Consider the following 11,725-nt stretch of genomic DNA (forward strand, 5'->3'; position numbering starts at 1 on the left):
CTTGCATTTTTACCACCGGTTTTCAATAACCGGTGGGTATTTGTCGGTGCCTATTTATCTTTTTCTACTAGTGACATGACCTTTATTATTCTAAGAATAAAAAGAACCTTTACTCTTGATTTCAACCAGCTCTAAGTCATGGATAAAATCTTGAAAATCTCTGATCTCAAAATCAATAACCGGATTCCCATTAAAAATGTCTTGAGCAGATAAAACAGAATTATCACCAATACAAAGCCATGGAAGCTGAATGTTGCGTAAAGCCTTTATACCAGTCCACATAGACGATCTATGTTGAAATGAACGAAGGCCATAAACAAAAGTATAAGCAATATGATGCTGCAAGTCTTTAGGAATGATGATGGCATGAATGAATTGTTCAGTAACAACAATGACCTCAGAAGAAATAGCATCATGTTTCCACCCTACCCAAATTCTACCCTTAAGAGAGAAAGAGTAATTACAAACCCATTCCCAAGCTCTACCAAATTTCTTTTGGACAGAAGCTTGATTATGCACCTTAACCTTGGTTTCATGGATAGCTAAAACATCAACTGATTGATCTCTAAGTACCTGCTTTACATTAGTTACTTTATTAGGGTCATTGAGACCCCTAATGTTCCAAGATGTAATAATCATGGAACCAGAGGGGGATTACCTTCACCCTTGATAGGAATAGCAGCCACCTCATCAGCCATTAGAGAATTGTAAGCATTCACCCTTGTAAGTACCTGTTGAGTTTGTCTAGTGTTATGAGTTTTAGTCATCTTCCCAACCATTCTACAACCATTATCAGAGTTTACATTACTATGATCTGGGGCAGGAGTAGAGATAGGTGGATCAGCAGGTCTACTAGCCTCTTGAGAAACAGTAGGCTAGGTCCGGTTTGGGCTTGGCTTAGTGATTTGGCCATAACTTCTTCGTTATAAGTCGGATTTGGGCTTATAATATATCATTAGAAAGCTCTTTTCAAGCCTCATCCAACTGAATAATAATTGGACCGAGATTATGGACCAAAATAATCAGGTTTGGACGTTTTTATGATTTGACATGAAATGAATGATATCAAGGGACACGAAATGAATGATTTTGGGTTTAAAGACACGAAATGAATGATTTTAGAATAAAACATTTTAAGAAATGTTATAAATAGTTAAGGCTAAAGGGAAATTCATGAGACTCTTTAACTCTTCACCTGACTCGATAATCAAAGACGTGAAAGGTGGTCGTTACTGAGTTTTGTTTTTGGGAAGACATAATCAGGTGTCTACAATTTCCTATTCCTATCTCTTTTTTTTAACTCACCTCTGATCTCATGAATAAATTATCAATGTTTCAATATGGAATAAAAGTGTATCATTAAAGTTTAATACTTCCAGGGTTCAATATCTCATATTGCCTAATCTGATCATGATCATAAATGCCTCAACTCAGCTTCATTCATTTTCACTAGCACTCAAAAGGATAAAATTTTTTTTTATAGAAAATCAAAATTTTTTAAATCTTTGAAATCTTTGATACTCTTACTACTATTTAAGAATCACATACATTTTAGATAGTAGTAAAATTATTTCACTAGTTCTTAGAAGAGCAATATCTTAAGATTTTTTTTTACTCTAAACACTATTTTAAAATCTCCTCTTTCATAAGGTGGTACAATTATTTGACCATTTCTCATCTTTTTAGACAATGATACAATTATTTCACTAGTTCCCAGAAGAGAAAAAATACAAGTTAAAGCTTGAAATCTTTTATACACTTTACTTTAAAATTTCCTTTTCAGACAGCGATTTAACTATTTCACTGGTTATCTTAGCAAGAATTATATATTTTATTTTCAAACAGATGTACAACTACATTAGTGGTTTCTGAAAGAGAGATAATCTAAAGCTTGAATATTTGGTACTCTTTATACCGCTTTAGAATTTCATTTTTCAGACAGCGGTGTAACTATTTCACTGGTTCACGAAAGAGTAGGGAAAAAAAATCAAAATCAAAAGCATAAAATAGTTGTTGTATCTAACTTTCAGACAATAGTAATCCATTTCAATGGTCTACAAAAGAAACACTACCAAAAGGTTAAACTCTTCTGAATTGTTAACACCATTTTAGAATCTTACTCAGACAGCGATCCAGCTATTTCACAGATTCTCAAAAAGCAAAAGCAATAATGATAATATCAAAAGCTTGAAATCTTTTAAACTCCTCCCTTATATCACTACTTTAGAATCTTTAGTACAACTCTTAAAATCTTTTAGTTAGTGTTACCAATTTACTATGACTATGAGTAGGTGATCTTCAAACTCAAAACCTTAATCAACAACAACACAAGAAATCCTTGTCGGCGCGTGGGAGAAAAAAACTACAATAAGAGGGAGAAAATTATAAATACACACTTGAAAATTTTTAAGACAAAGAAATTAATTCAATTTCTGTGTTTTCGAAGGGCCTTCTTTGCAAATATTCTCGCAATTTCGCAAACCCTAATTTTTTTCTTTCTCTCTCCTCGACGGCCTCCTTCGGCCCCTTTTCTCTCTCTCTCCAAAAAAAAAAAAAAAAAAAAAATCCCCAAATTCATAAACACCCCTTTGTTCAATTGCTTGGGTGAATCTTCATCAATCAAAGATTAAGGTTTGTGAATTAATTTCATTTTGATGTACTTTTTATTATAAAGTTTTGATTTTTATTTATTATTTTTATTTGGGAGATAAAAAAAATCAGAAAGATCCGTTTTTTATTCTGTTTTATGCTTTTTTAAATTTAATTCTGCATCTGGGTATTATTGAATTTAGGGTTTATGGTGAGATCTGGTGTAAAGTTCTTATCTTTTGTATGAATGTTTTAGGGTTAAGGGTTTTCATGAAATCCTATCCAATTTCAAATCCAAAACCCTATTTTTTTTTTTCAGACCCTTAAAGTTGGAATCTTGTTCGAAGGGATTGAAGAATTTAGGGTTTTTAAGAAGTGTCCAAAGTTTTTAGGGGTTTTGGAAAAATTAAGGAAGCAAACCGTACATGTATGGCTTCGGAGACTTTAGGAGCTGATGAGCTTCCTAGGGAAAGACATCGTTGGAGTGAGAATTATAAGGTTTATACTCGAAAGTATAAAAATAACATCAAGAAAAACAATGATGTTGTCAAAAATCTTGATGATTCCACCACCACCACCACAACTTCTGCCGCTGCTGCCGCTGTCGAAAGCCGTGAAACGGAACATACCGTCACTGCCACCAACAACATCGATAATGATGCGTTGAATGATAATAATGTCGAAAATGATCGTGTTGACAACGGTAATGGTAATGGTGTTGCGGCTAATAACAACAGTAGCTGCAGCAACAGCAGTCAGAATGTAGACAACAATGGTAAGGAGGGTGAAAATGAGAAGAATGGTGAGGATGGTCAGGAAAATGTGTCCTTGCCGCTTGAATTGCCGGCTGAGGGAGCAAATTCCTCGCAACCCCAGCAGAATTCACCGCGATTGGGGACTTTGTCGGGGGATTCATCGAGTCTTAATCGAGGCGAGGCAGCTCCTGTTCCGAATGGGCATGATGGGAATTTGGAAAATGGGGTGGTGCTGAGACCGTTGGTTACTCAAGTAGATGATAGGTTGAGTATTAGTGTTTCGGCTGCTAGGTCGAAAGAGGAGGTTAAAGGGTTGAAAAGGAAGTTAGTGGATGAGCTTGATCAAGTTAGGAAAATGGCGAAGAAACTTGAGGACAAAGAGAATCAGCTTAGTACGTATTCAAGTATGGTAGTTGAAACAACACCTCCTGTTGTTGGGCGCTTGCATTTTCCGGTTAATGGCGGAGTTGAAAAGGGGGTGGGTGGTAGTATTAGAATGCATTCAGAAGCGGGTTCTGCTGGTTATAGTAATTCGAGGTCATTCAGGCAACTGTCAGTTTCTGTGATGGATAACAATCACCATGGAGTCGGAGGTGAAATTGTCGAGAAAGAAAAGAGGACTCCCAAGGCGAATCAATACTATCGAAATTCAGAGTTCCTTTTGGGTAAAGATCGGCTCCCACCTGCTGAGAGTAATAGGAAAACAAAGTCAAGTGGTGGTAAGAAGCATGGGGGAGGAGAAATGGATTTTGCTTACAGAATTGATAAGAAATTTTTTAGCAAATGTAGCAGCTTGCTGAAGCAGATAATGAACCATAAGCATGGGTGGGTGTTTAATCAACCTGTGGATGTGAAGAGGCTTGGTCTTCGTGATTATTTCGATATTATAAAGCATCCAATGGATTTGGGTACAGTGAAGGGTAGATTGACCAAGAATTGGTACAAAACTCCAAGGGAGTTTGCCGAGGATGTAAGACTTACTTTTCATAATGCTCTTACCTATAATCCTCCTGGCCAGGATGTTCACATCATGGCTACAGAGTTGCTAAATATTTTTGAAGATAAGTGGCCTGCTATTGAGAGTGAATATGATCGTAAGTTGAGGTACGAAATGATTCGTGATTTGCCAACCCCAACATCAAGGAAGACATATGCTCCTGCTCATGTTTCAGTGCCTATGTCCTTCGCTCCACCTCCGCTTCTTCACCCCCCTCCAACCATTCAAGAGATAAGAAATCTGGAGAGGTCTCAATCTATGCCTGTTAGACAGGAATCTAGGCCAAGGCCTGCATATTCGGCAGGAAGGAAGCCTGCTCCAAAGAAGCCTAAAGCCAAGGATCCCCACAAAAGGGACATGACCTTTGAGGAAAAGCAAAAGCTTAGCACTCATCTTCAGAGCTTGCCTTCAGAGAAGCTTGATGCTATAGTGCAGATCATTAAGAAGAGGAATTCAGCTCTATCACAACATGATGATGAGATTGAAGTGGATATTGACAGTGTTGATGCAGAGACACTTTGGGAGCTGGATAGATTTGTGACTAATTACAAGAAGAGCCTAAGCAAGCATAAGAGGAGAGCTGAACTTGCTCAGGCTAGAGCAGCAGCAGCGCAGGCTGTTCAAGAAACAGTGAGTTTTTTTTTTTTAATCCTCAGCTTGCAGTCTTAGATCGATAATTATCATGTGGATCTTTGTATGCTAAATGAATTGTATGTTCGCTTGTTACAGATTCAAGTTCCTGCCACTGTTGAAGTGCCTAGAGAAACCACAGCAGGTAACTAGCTAAAAGATTTGGATCAGGATGTTTCACTAGTTTGATTATTATTTTTTCTTATGAATAATTGGTTTAAATGAATGTCTCCTAGATAAAGGAAATGTTGCCGCTTCTCCTCCTGCTCAGCAAGAGAGGCGCAGTGATAATGAAAGTGGTTCAAGTAGCTCAAGCAGTTCTAGTAGTGATTCGGGATCTTCAAGTGGTAAACTTCTAGTGCCAAACCACCCTCCTTTCTTTAGAAAAAAAATAAAAAACATTCAATCTTACCCTGATTATTTTCTTGCAGATTCAGATAGTGATAGCTCTTCTGGCTCTGATTCAGATGGAGGCCATTAACATAGGATCTAATGTTTGTTAAGGTGGGTAGCAACTACTTTTGAGTAATTTCCTCTTCCTTTCTTCATATAATTCGAGTTTTTAGCATTTGAGAAGCTAATTTTGGTTTGCTAGCTTGTACTTTGTATATTTTACTTGCTTATTGTGATAGTTTGATAACCTGCATGCCAAATATGTGTAAGACCTACCCCAAGTAAAATTCTATTGGGCTCGCCATTCTTGTAAAGGGAATGGTTTGTAGGGGCTCACCCTACTTTGCATTCATCTATTTACTGACACAATTACCTTTGGGGGGTCTCTGTTGTAACTAGTATATTTTGTACAAACTATGTTTTAGCATCTGGCTTAAATCCACGTAATTAAATTGTGATCCTGGCACACAGTTCAATCTGGACCCTGTTTATATGAAAGCATGCCTCGGCCTAGCTTAAGGCACTGAATTAATTGGAGATGATTGCCTGTAAGGTGCCTTAAGGCACTTCAACCTAATTGGTTATCTTTAGAGTATTTATTAATTAATGTTTTCCATAATAATGAAAACCACAAATCCTTTTTACTTTTCATGATATTGTAATGCATAATTTGGTGCCTCTTTTTGAAAGTTTAGTGAGTTTTATTTAGCTTATATTGTACTCCATGCTATAAGCTTTTTAATTATTAAAAAGGTGTCACTGTACTTTTACTTTTGCTTAGTTACAGGGGCCTTAATGATCTTTGTATTTCTTGTGCTTTTTTACAGCACTGCCTATGCATTCAATTTCTTGAATTAAGCCTCTACTAAATAGACTGATGTCAATATTGGAATTGTTGTGCATATGTAATTTTGAATTTTTTGACATCTAGAGTGATGAAGTAAAACATAATGCATGTAGAACTTTTTTGGCATCTTGTTAAGTTGCTTGGCTTTGTCTTTTGAATTTCTGAGGGTCATTTTATCTGTTTTGATGTGATATTTCCCTTTGTGGAAGTGAGAGTAGTTCATGGCAATCATCTGAGATTGATATTCTTAAAGGAATACTTCCAGTATAGGTGTTAGTTTGAAATTTTTTGTGACAACTGACAAGTTGTCTAGCATGTTTCGCTTAGGTTTTATATAAATTATTAATAGTGATACATGTATGTGATTCTTATATGAACTTTCTTTTGTTACTTGACAGTGTTAGGTAGTTAGATGCAAATGGTGCATGCTGCAGTTGATGGATTGCCGAATTGCCTTTGCATTATGAAGCCTTCCTTTTGAAGTTGCTGCCCATCCTGGGGGATTTCAGCTTGCCCCTCATAAATAGAACTTTTTTTATTTGATGGCTCTATAATACCTGTATCATAATCTATACATTGGCAGTTTCAAGATGCTGGTGTAGCAATTGTATATTTTTCCCTAGATTTTGCTACTCACATTTCTGCCTAAGTATGTGATAGGCAAGCAAATGACTATACTTGATTGTCACTGGCGTACATATAGGGTGGTAAGTTCAGGATTTCGCTGTAGGCGTGTAGGTTGTTAGGCTTGGAGTTGAATTTCTATCTTTGAATTAGCTTTAGCTGTTGTACAGTTTAATTTTGTTGTATGAGGATAGATGGAATTCTTTCAGTGACTAGATTGTTCGCAGTTATGTTCATTCGCAGTTTAAAGATCCATTCATCCATCTTGTTTAGCTATATTAGGGGTGTTATCTGTAGTTCAATTCGCCTTTTCAATTCGTGAAAGAGTGGAACACTTTCTGTTTTGGGTTAGTGGCCTTCTGTTCTTTCTGAACTTGCTGTCAAACTGTACGGTAGTTGATATAAAATTTCAACTATACAAAATAATAATGATCTTCGTTCTGTTTTAATCTGGAAATTTTACCCTGTCTTACCCATACTTACTATGTTTTTTTTTAGCTTTTTATAAATTAGAAACAGTCTAGCTGAATTTGATAAATTCAACCGGCCATGTACAATTGTATTTAAAATATGCATTGGTAAGCATGAAAGATTTTCACAGGTCTAGAAATAAAGTTTGTTGATCAAAATGATTTTGTTAGAAGGTTATTGATAGTAGAACTAAACCCAACAAATGGCAAGGTTCACGATTCTTTATTGACATTTGAATCCAGCCGAAACAAAAAAACGGCGAGCATTTGGGAGATTTTCAAATAGTGCCACACTCAATACAACATGGCAGCGAGCAAAATTATATAGTTTAAAGGGCCGGAACCAACTAAAAATCTTAAATGGTTCAATTCCTAAAACAAGGACTTATATTCACCTCTACACAAAAGAGGGATGTTCTCGCAACTCTCATTCGTTGCTGGCGAACTCAATTCCCTTATCAATGGATGATTTAAGTTCAGCCTTGAGTTTTTCTAGACTTTCTTGCTCATACTGGGATAGAGTGCCCAATCCATATATTTCTTCCACTCCATTCTTCCCCAATCTTACCTGCAAGTAGAGCAATGTTAGGAAAAATTGTATATAAACATATACATAACCTAGATCTATGTGACTATGTATATAGCAAAAGAAAAGCCACTAGAATGATGTATCAGCACTTCATGATTCCATGTATTTTTCAACCAAAATTAACTAACAGAGGAGTTACATGTACTCAACATCACAACTCACAATGATACCTTTTACCACCCCACTAAAAAAATTATAGACTAAAGAAAAAAAAACAAAATGGGAATGCTAATCATTCAGAGGAAGACGACTTTGAAGGAATCATCCAATCACAAGACTGAAAACGAGACCAAAATAACCACAGCAAAGAAATGCGAAAAATACAGGATCATCTAACCACCGAAACCAATACAACCACACATTATCCATTTTTGAGCCTTAAACTTAACATTTGTAATTGACTGGAAAAAATAGTGCGAGAATAGTTTGCAATGGCATTTTCTTGTTACCAATTAAACAAAAAATAATCAAATCTTATTATAAAGCAAACAGACAAGTTCCAAATGTATCAGCTATTTAGTCAAGTGTACAGTAATCCAATCCCGACACAGGTAAGGAAACACAAATGTAACAGAACACCATCCAATCCCTACATGGCAAAGGTTTCTGATTTTCTGCCAGTAACAAGTCTACATATTATTTTTTATCAATGACAATCAGCAGCCACTTAATCACTTAAACATACATAATATGTATCACACAAGAATTTTATTTGCCAATTTCATCAGCCAAAGCCAAGGGTTTCTTATTAACTTGGAACTATGCAGTAGAGAACATAAATTACAAAGACGATACGTAAACAGCTAGGCATATCTTGCTCATTACAACAGTCAGTACATTCTAAAATAGAAATAAAGGGATTTGAGTAGTTTAGTGGAACCAAATAGAGGGTGACACACGCTACTACTAGAACTCTACAAGTAGATTTGTTGAGTGACCAGACCAGACCAGACCAGTAACAAGAAAGAGCAAAGACAGCTACGAAAAATTACAAGTACGCAAAGAGGGAAAACAGAATTGAAGCTACGACTGCTGGATATTCAACCAGTAACATTTAATACCTTAGAAGCAAAGAAGGGCAAATCAGTGACAGTTGATGCTACGTAAGAACACTCCACAACATCTGGCACACCATTAAGTCCCTTCAAGCAGGCATCGGCAAATATGGCTCCAGCATAACTACAGAGGATAAGAATTTAAGCCAGGAGCATCAGCAATCATATAGACGAAAAGAACAGCTGTCATTGTAATATTTTGAGAAAAGAAGAATATTAAATCAGAATTATTATTAACAAAGTGGCCACATATTGGCCTCCAAATATTCTGTGTATCTAATATGAAGGGTCAGAAATGTTCTGCGACTTCTGCCCGACCTCAACTGATTTCACATGAAATCATACTTGTTTCAAGTTGCCATAACTTTCACTCCATTTGCAATAAAAAGGGACAACTAGATTTGACATTGATATTTCAAGTAAAACCTATCTCTAGAATGAAAACTAGCGATATATTGTTCCTAAATCCTCAGTAATTAAGCATAAGAGGTTTCTTAGAAGATCAGACTTACGCCATAGACAATGTTGCTGAACCCTTTCCAGCCTTAGCCTCAACCACCTCTGTTCCTCCATCTTGTGTTCGCTTTGTAAGATACTGAATGTCAGCGTTGGAAAGATTGGCTTGTGGGTGAGCCTAACAGGGCAACAAGAAAACTTAGAACCAATGAAGTTTAAAGACATATTAAATGAGCCAATTACTGCCCCGTAAACAACATTGTTAAAAAAGTGAGGTTAAGCGGAAAGGATGAACACAGTCCATGTACATACTTGAGAAAACAATGGAAGAATGGTTATGCCAGCATGACCTCCAACAACAGGCACATTGACCTCTGCAAGTAAGCAGACAATATAAATTAGCAAAATCGTACCACTTAAACAAAAGGCCACTTGACAAACAATCAATATATTGCCAACTACCCCTACATGGATATGAGACAATTGAAAAGGCCAGCATAACATGTTACAATGTAAATCAGCACACATGGACATGGACCCTCAAGCAATGTTACAATGTGACTTTAATGGCATACCTTCAACTGGAAGGCCAGCCTTTGTAGCATAGAAAGTCTTAGCCCTAACGACATCCAGGGTTGTCACACCAAACAACCTTTTGGGGTCATAAGTTCCAGCATTCTTGAAAACCTCAGATGCAATAGGAACTGTTGAGTTCACGGGATTGCTAATCATGTTGACAAGAGCCTAATTCAGACAGTCACCAGAAAGATCACTACGTAAGATATAGGATGCATAATTCGTTCAGCAGATTACAGAATACACTAAACATGAAAAAAAAAATGAAAAGCAAGTTTGAACTCACATTAGGACAGTACTTGGCAACAGATTTGCAGAGGTTTTTCACGATACCAGCATTGATTTTAAAGAGGTCATCGCGAGTCATACCAGGCTTCCTAGGCACACCAGCAGGAATTATAACAACATCTGATCCTTCAAGTGCCTTGCCCAATTCTTTGTCCTCTGCATAACCAAAAACCTGTGCAAAATATAAATCACATCTACAAATTAAATTTCCATTACCCATCCTAAACTGCAGAACCATTAATTAGGAACAAATATGGTATTAACAGATAATATGTAAAGCAACCATGTCAAAACTACCTATCACATTACATTCCACCGTATCAGTGATGTGAGAAGCTTTAGCAAAGATTCAAGCTAATCAAAGTATCATTCATTCCATGTAATAGATATAAAAAGTATCAAACTTTCAATAAAATAATTCATGCACACATTGTACCATTACATTCCGCTGTATCAGTGAAGTGAGAAGCTAAGATTCAAGCTAATCAAAGTATCATTCTTTCCATGTAATAGAAATAAAAAGTATCAAACTTTCAATAAAACAATTCATGCACACATTGTACCGGTATTAATGGTACCCAATGATAATACACAACCTCACCACCTAGCTACCAGAATCATTTCTAACTACAACTAAAATTAAAAAATACAAGCACCAAAATCCCTATTCATCCAAAATTGAACAAACAAAATGAACTGGGTTTTGAGTTTTTGACAAAACCCCAATTTTCAAAACAACAACCGTTATAAAAAATATGACACCAATAATCCAAAACATTAGCAATTAAGTAAGCAACTAAACCAAAACCCTAGAAATGAATCACATAAACCCAGAAAATATTTTTTACAAAAACCCTAGAAATATAACAATGACCCTTAAAACCCCATTAAATTCGTATAATGCAATAAACCACAACACTAAAAAAAATTCCATAAATATCAAGCAAATAAGTAATTAAACCAAAACCCTAAAACTGAATCACATAAACCCTGAAAATGCATCAATCCACAATCAAAACCAATGAATCATCAAAATGTACAAGATCAGATACAAACAAGAACAAAAACACCATAACAAACACAACCCAGAATCCAAAATCAAAAAATGACGGAGAAAGAGAGGTAAACCTGAGCACGAGTATTGATATGGCTGACATCGGCGGCAACACCAGGAGTACCAGCAAGATCGTAAAGAGAAAGGGTGGAAACAAGAGGGTTGAGCTTCATAAGCATAGAGAGAGACTGGCCGATACCACCGGCGGCGCCGAGGATGGTGACCTTGCGCTCGGGACTAGCGGCGGAGGCATAATTGCGGGTGTAGTTGGATTTGCGAGCAGCTGATTGGACGGATCTCAGGATTTGGGACCTCATTGTTGAAGGTTAAAAATGGAGGAGAGAGAAAATGGAAGGAAGGAAGAAAGAGTCGGAAAAGAAATGGGGGAGGCGAGGGGAGAAA

At 36.5% G+C, this 11,725-nt stretch overlaps 2 protein-coding genes across 3 annotated transcripts; one reads left to right on the forward strand and one right to left on the reverse strand.

The window, feature by feature from the left end:
- Positions 1–2,339: 2,339 nt before the first annotated feature.
- On the forward strand, positions 2,340–7,086 carry LOC145629229 (transcription factor GTE4-like). Of its 2 annotated transcripts, none has more exons than XM_081681774.1 (6): positions 2,340–2,631; positions 2,846–4,971; positions 5,071–5,116; positions 5,208–5,318; positions 5,403–5,475; positions 6,610–7,086. In XM_081681774.1, the coding sequence occupies exons 2-5, from the start codon at positions 3,019–3,021 to the stop codon at positions 5,450–5,452; spliced, it is 2,160 nt and encodes a 719-aa protein (XP_081537900.1). In that variant the 5' UTR covers positions 2,340–2,631; positions 2,846–3,018; the 3' UTR covers positions 5,453–5,475; positions 6,610–7,086. The 2 variants fall into 2 exon arrangements, with proteins under 2 accessions (XP_081537900.1, XP_081537899.1); XM_081681773.1 differs by having other exon boundaries at positions 2,909–4,971.
- A 410-nt stretch (positions 7,087–7,496) lies between these two features.
- Positions 7,497–11,725, reverse strand: LOC145629230 (malate dehydrogenase, mitochondrial-like). The gene is made up of 7 exons (XM_081681775.1): positions 11,398–11,725; positions 10,268–10,441; positions 9,981–10,149; positions 9,718–9,779; positions 9,462–9,583; positions 8,956–9,073; positions 7,497–7,873 (listed from the first exon to the last, which is right to left on the reverse strand). The coding sequence occupies exons 1-7, from the start codon at positions 11,638–11,640 to the stop codon at positions 7,733–7,735; spliced, it is 1,029 nt and encodes a 342-aa protein (XP_081537901.1). The 5' UTR covers positions 11,641–11,725; the 3' UTR covers positions 7,497–7,732.

This window comes from Chenopodium album, chromosome 4 (assembly GCF_948465745.1).
Source record: "Chenopodium album chromosome 4, dcCheAlbu1.1, whole genome shotgun sequence".
NCBI classification, from domain to species: domain Eukaryota; kingdom Viridiplantae; phylum Streptophyta; class Magnoliopsida; order Caryophyllales; family Amaranthaceae; genus Chenopodium; species Chenopodium album.

Coding starts and splice junctions, on each gene's coding strand:
- LOC145629229 (XM_081681774.1), top strand. CDS start 3,019: ATGGCTTCGGAGACTTTAGGAGCTGATGAGCTTCCTAGGGAAAGACAT. Junction 5,117..5,207: donor GCCTAGAGAAACCACAGCAG/GTAACTAGCTAA, acceptor AATGTCTCCTAG/ATAAAGGAAATGTTGCCGCT. Junction 5,319..5,402: donor TGATTCGGGATCTTCAAGTG/GTAAACTTCTAG, acceptor ATTTTCTTGCAG/ATTCAGATAGTGATAGCTCT.
- LOC145629230 (XM_081681775.1), bottom strand. CDS start 11,640: ATGAGGTCCCAAATCCTGAGATCCGTCCAATCAGCTGCTCGCAAATCC. Junction 10,150..10,267: donor TTGCCAAGTACTGTCCTAAT/GTGAGTTCAAAC, acceptor TGTCTGAATTAG/GCTCTTGTCAACATGATTAG. Junction 7,874..8,955: donor TGCCCTTCTTTGCTTCTAAG/GTATTAAATGTT, acceptor CTCTACTTGCAG/GTAAGATTGGGGAAGAATGG.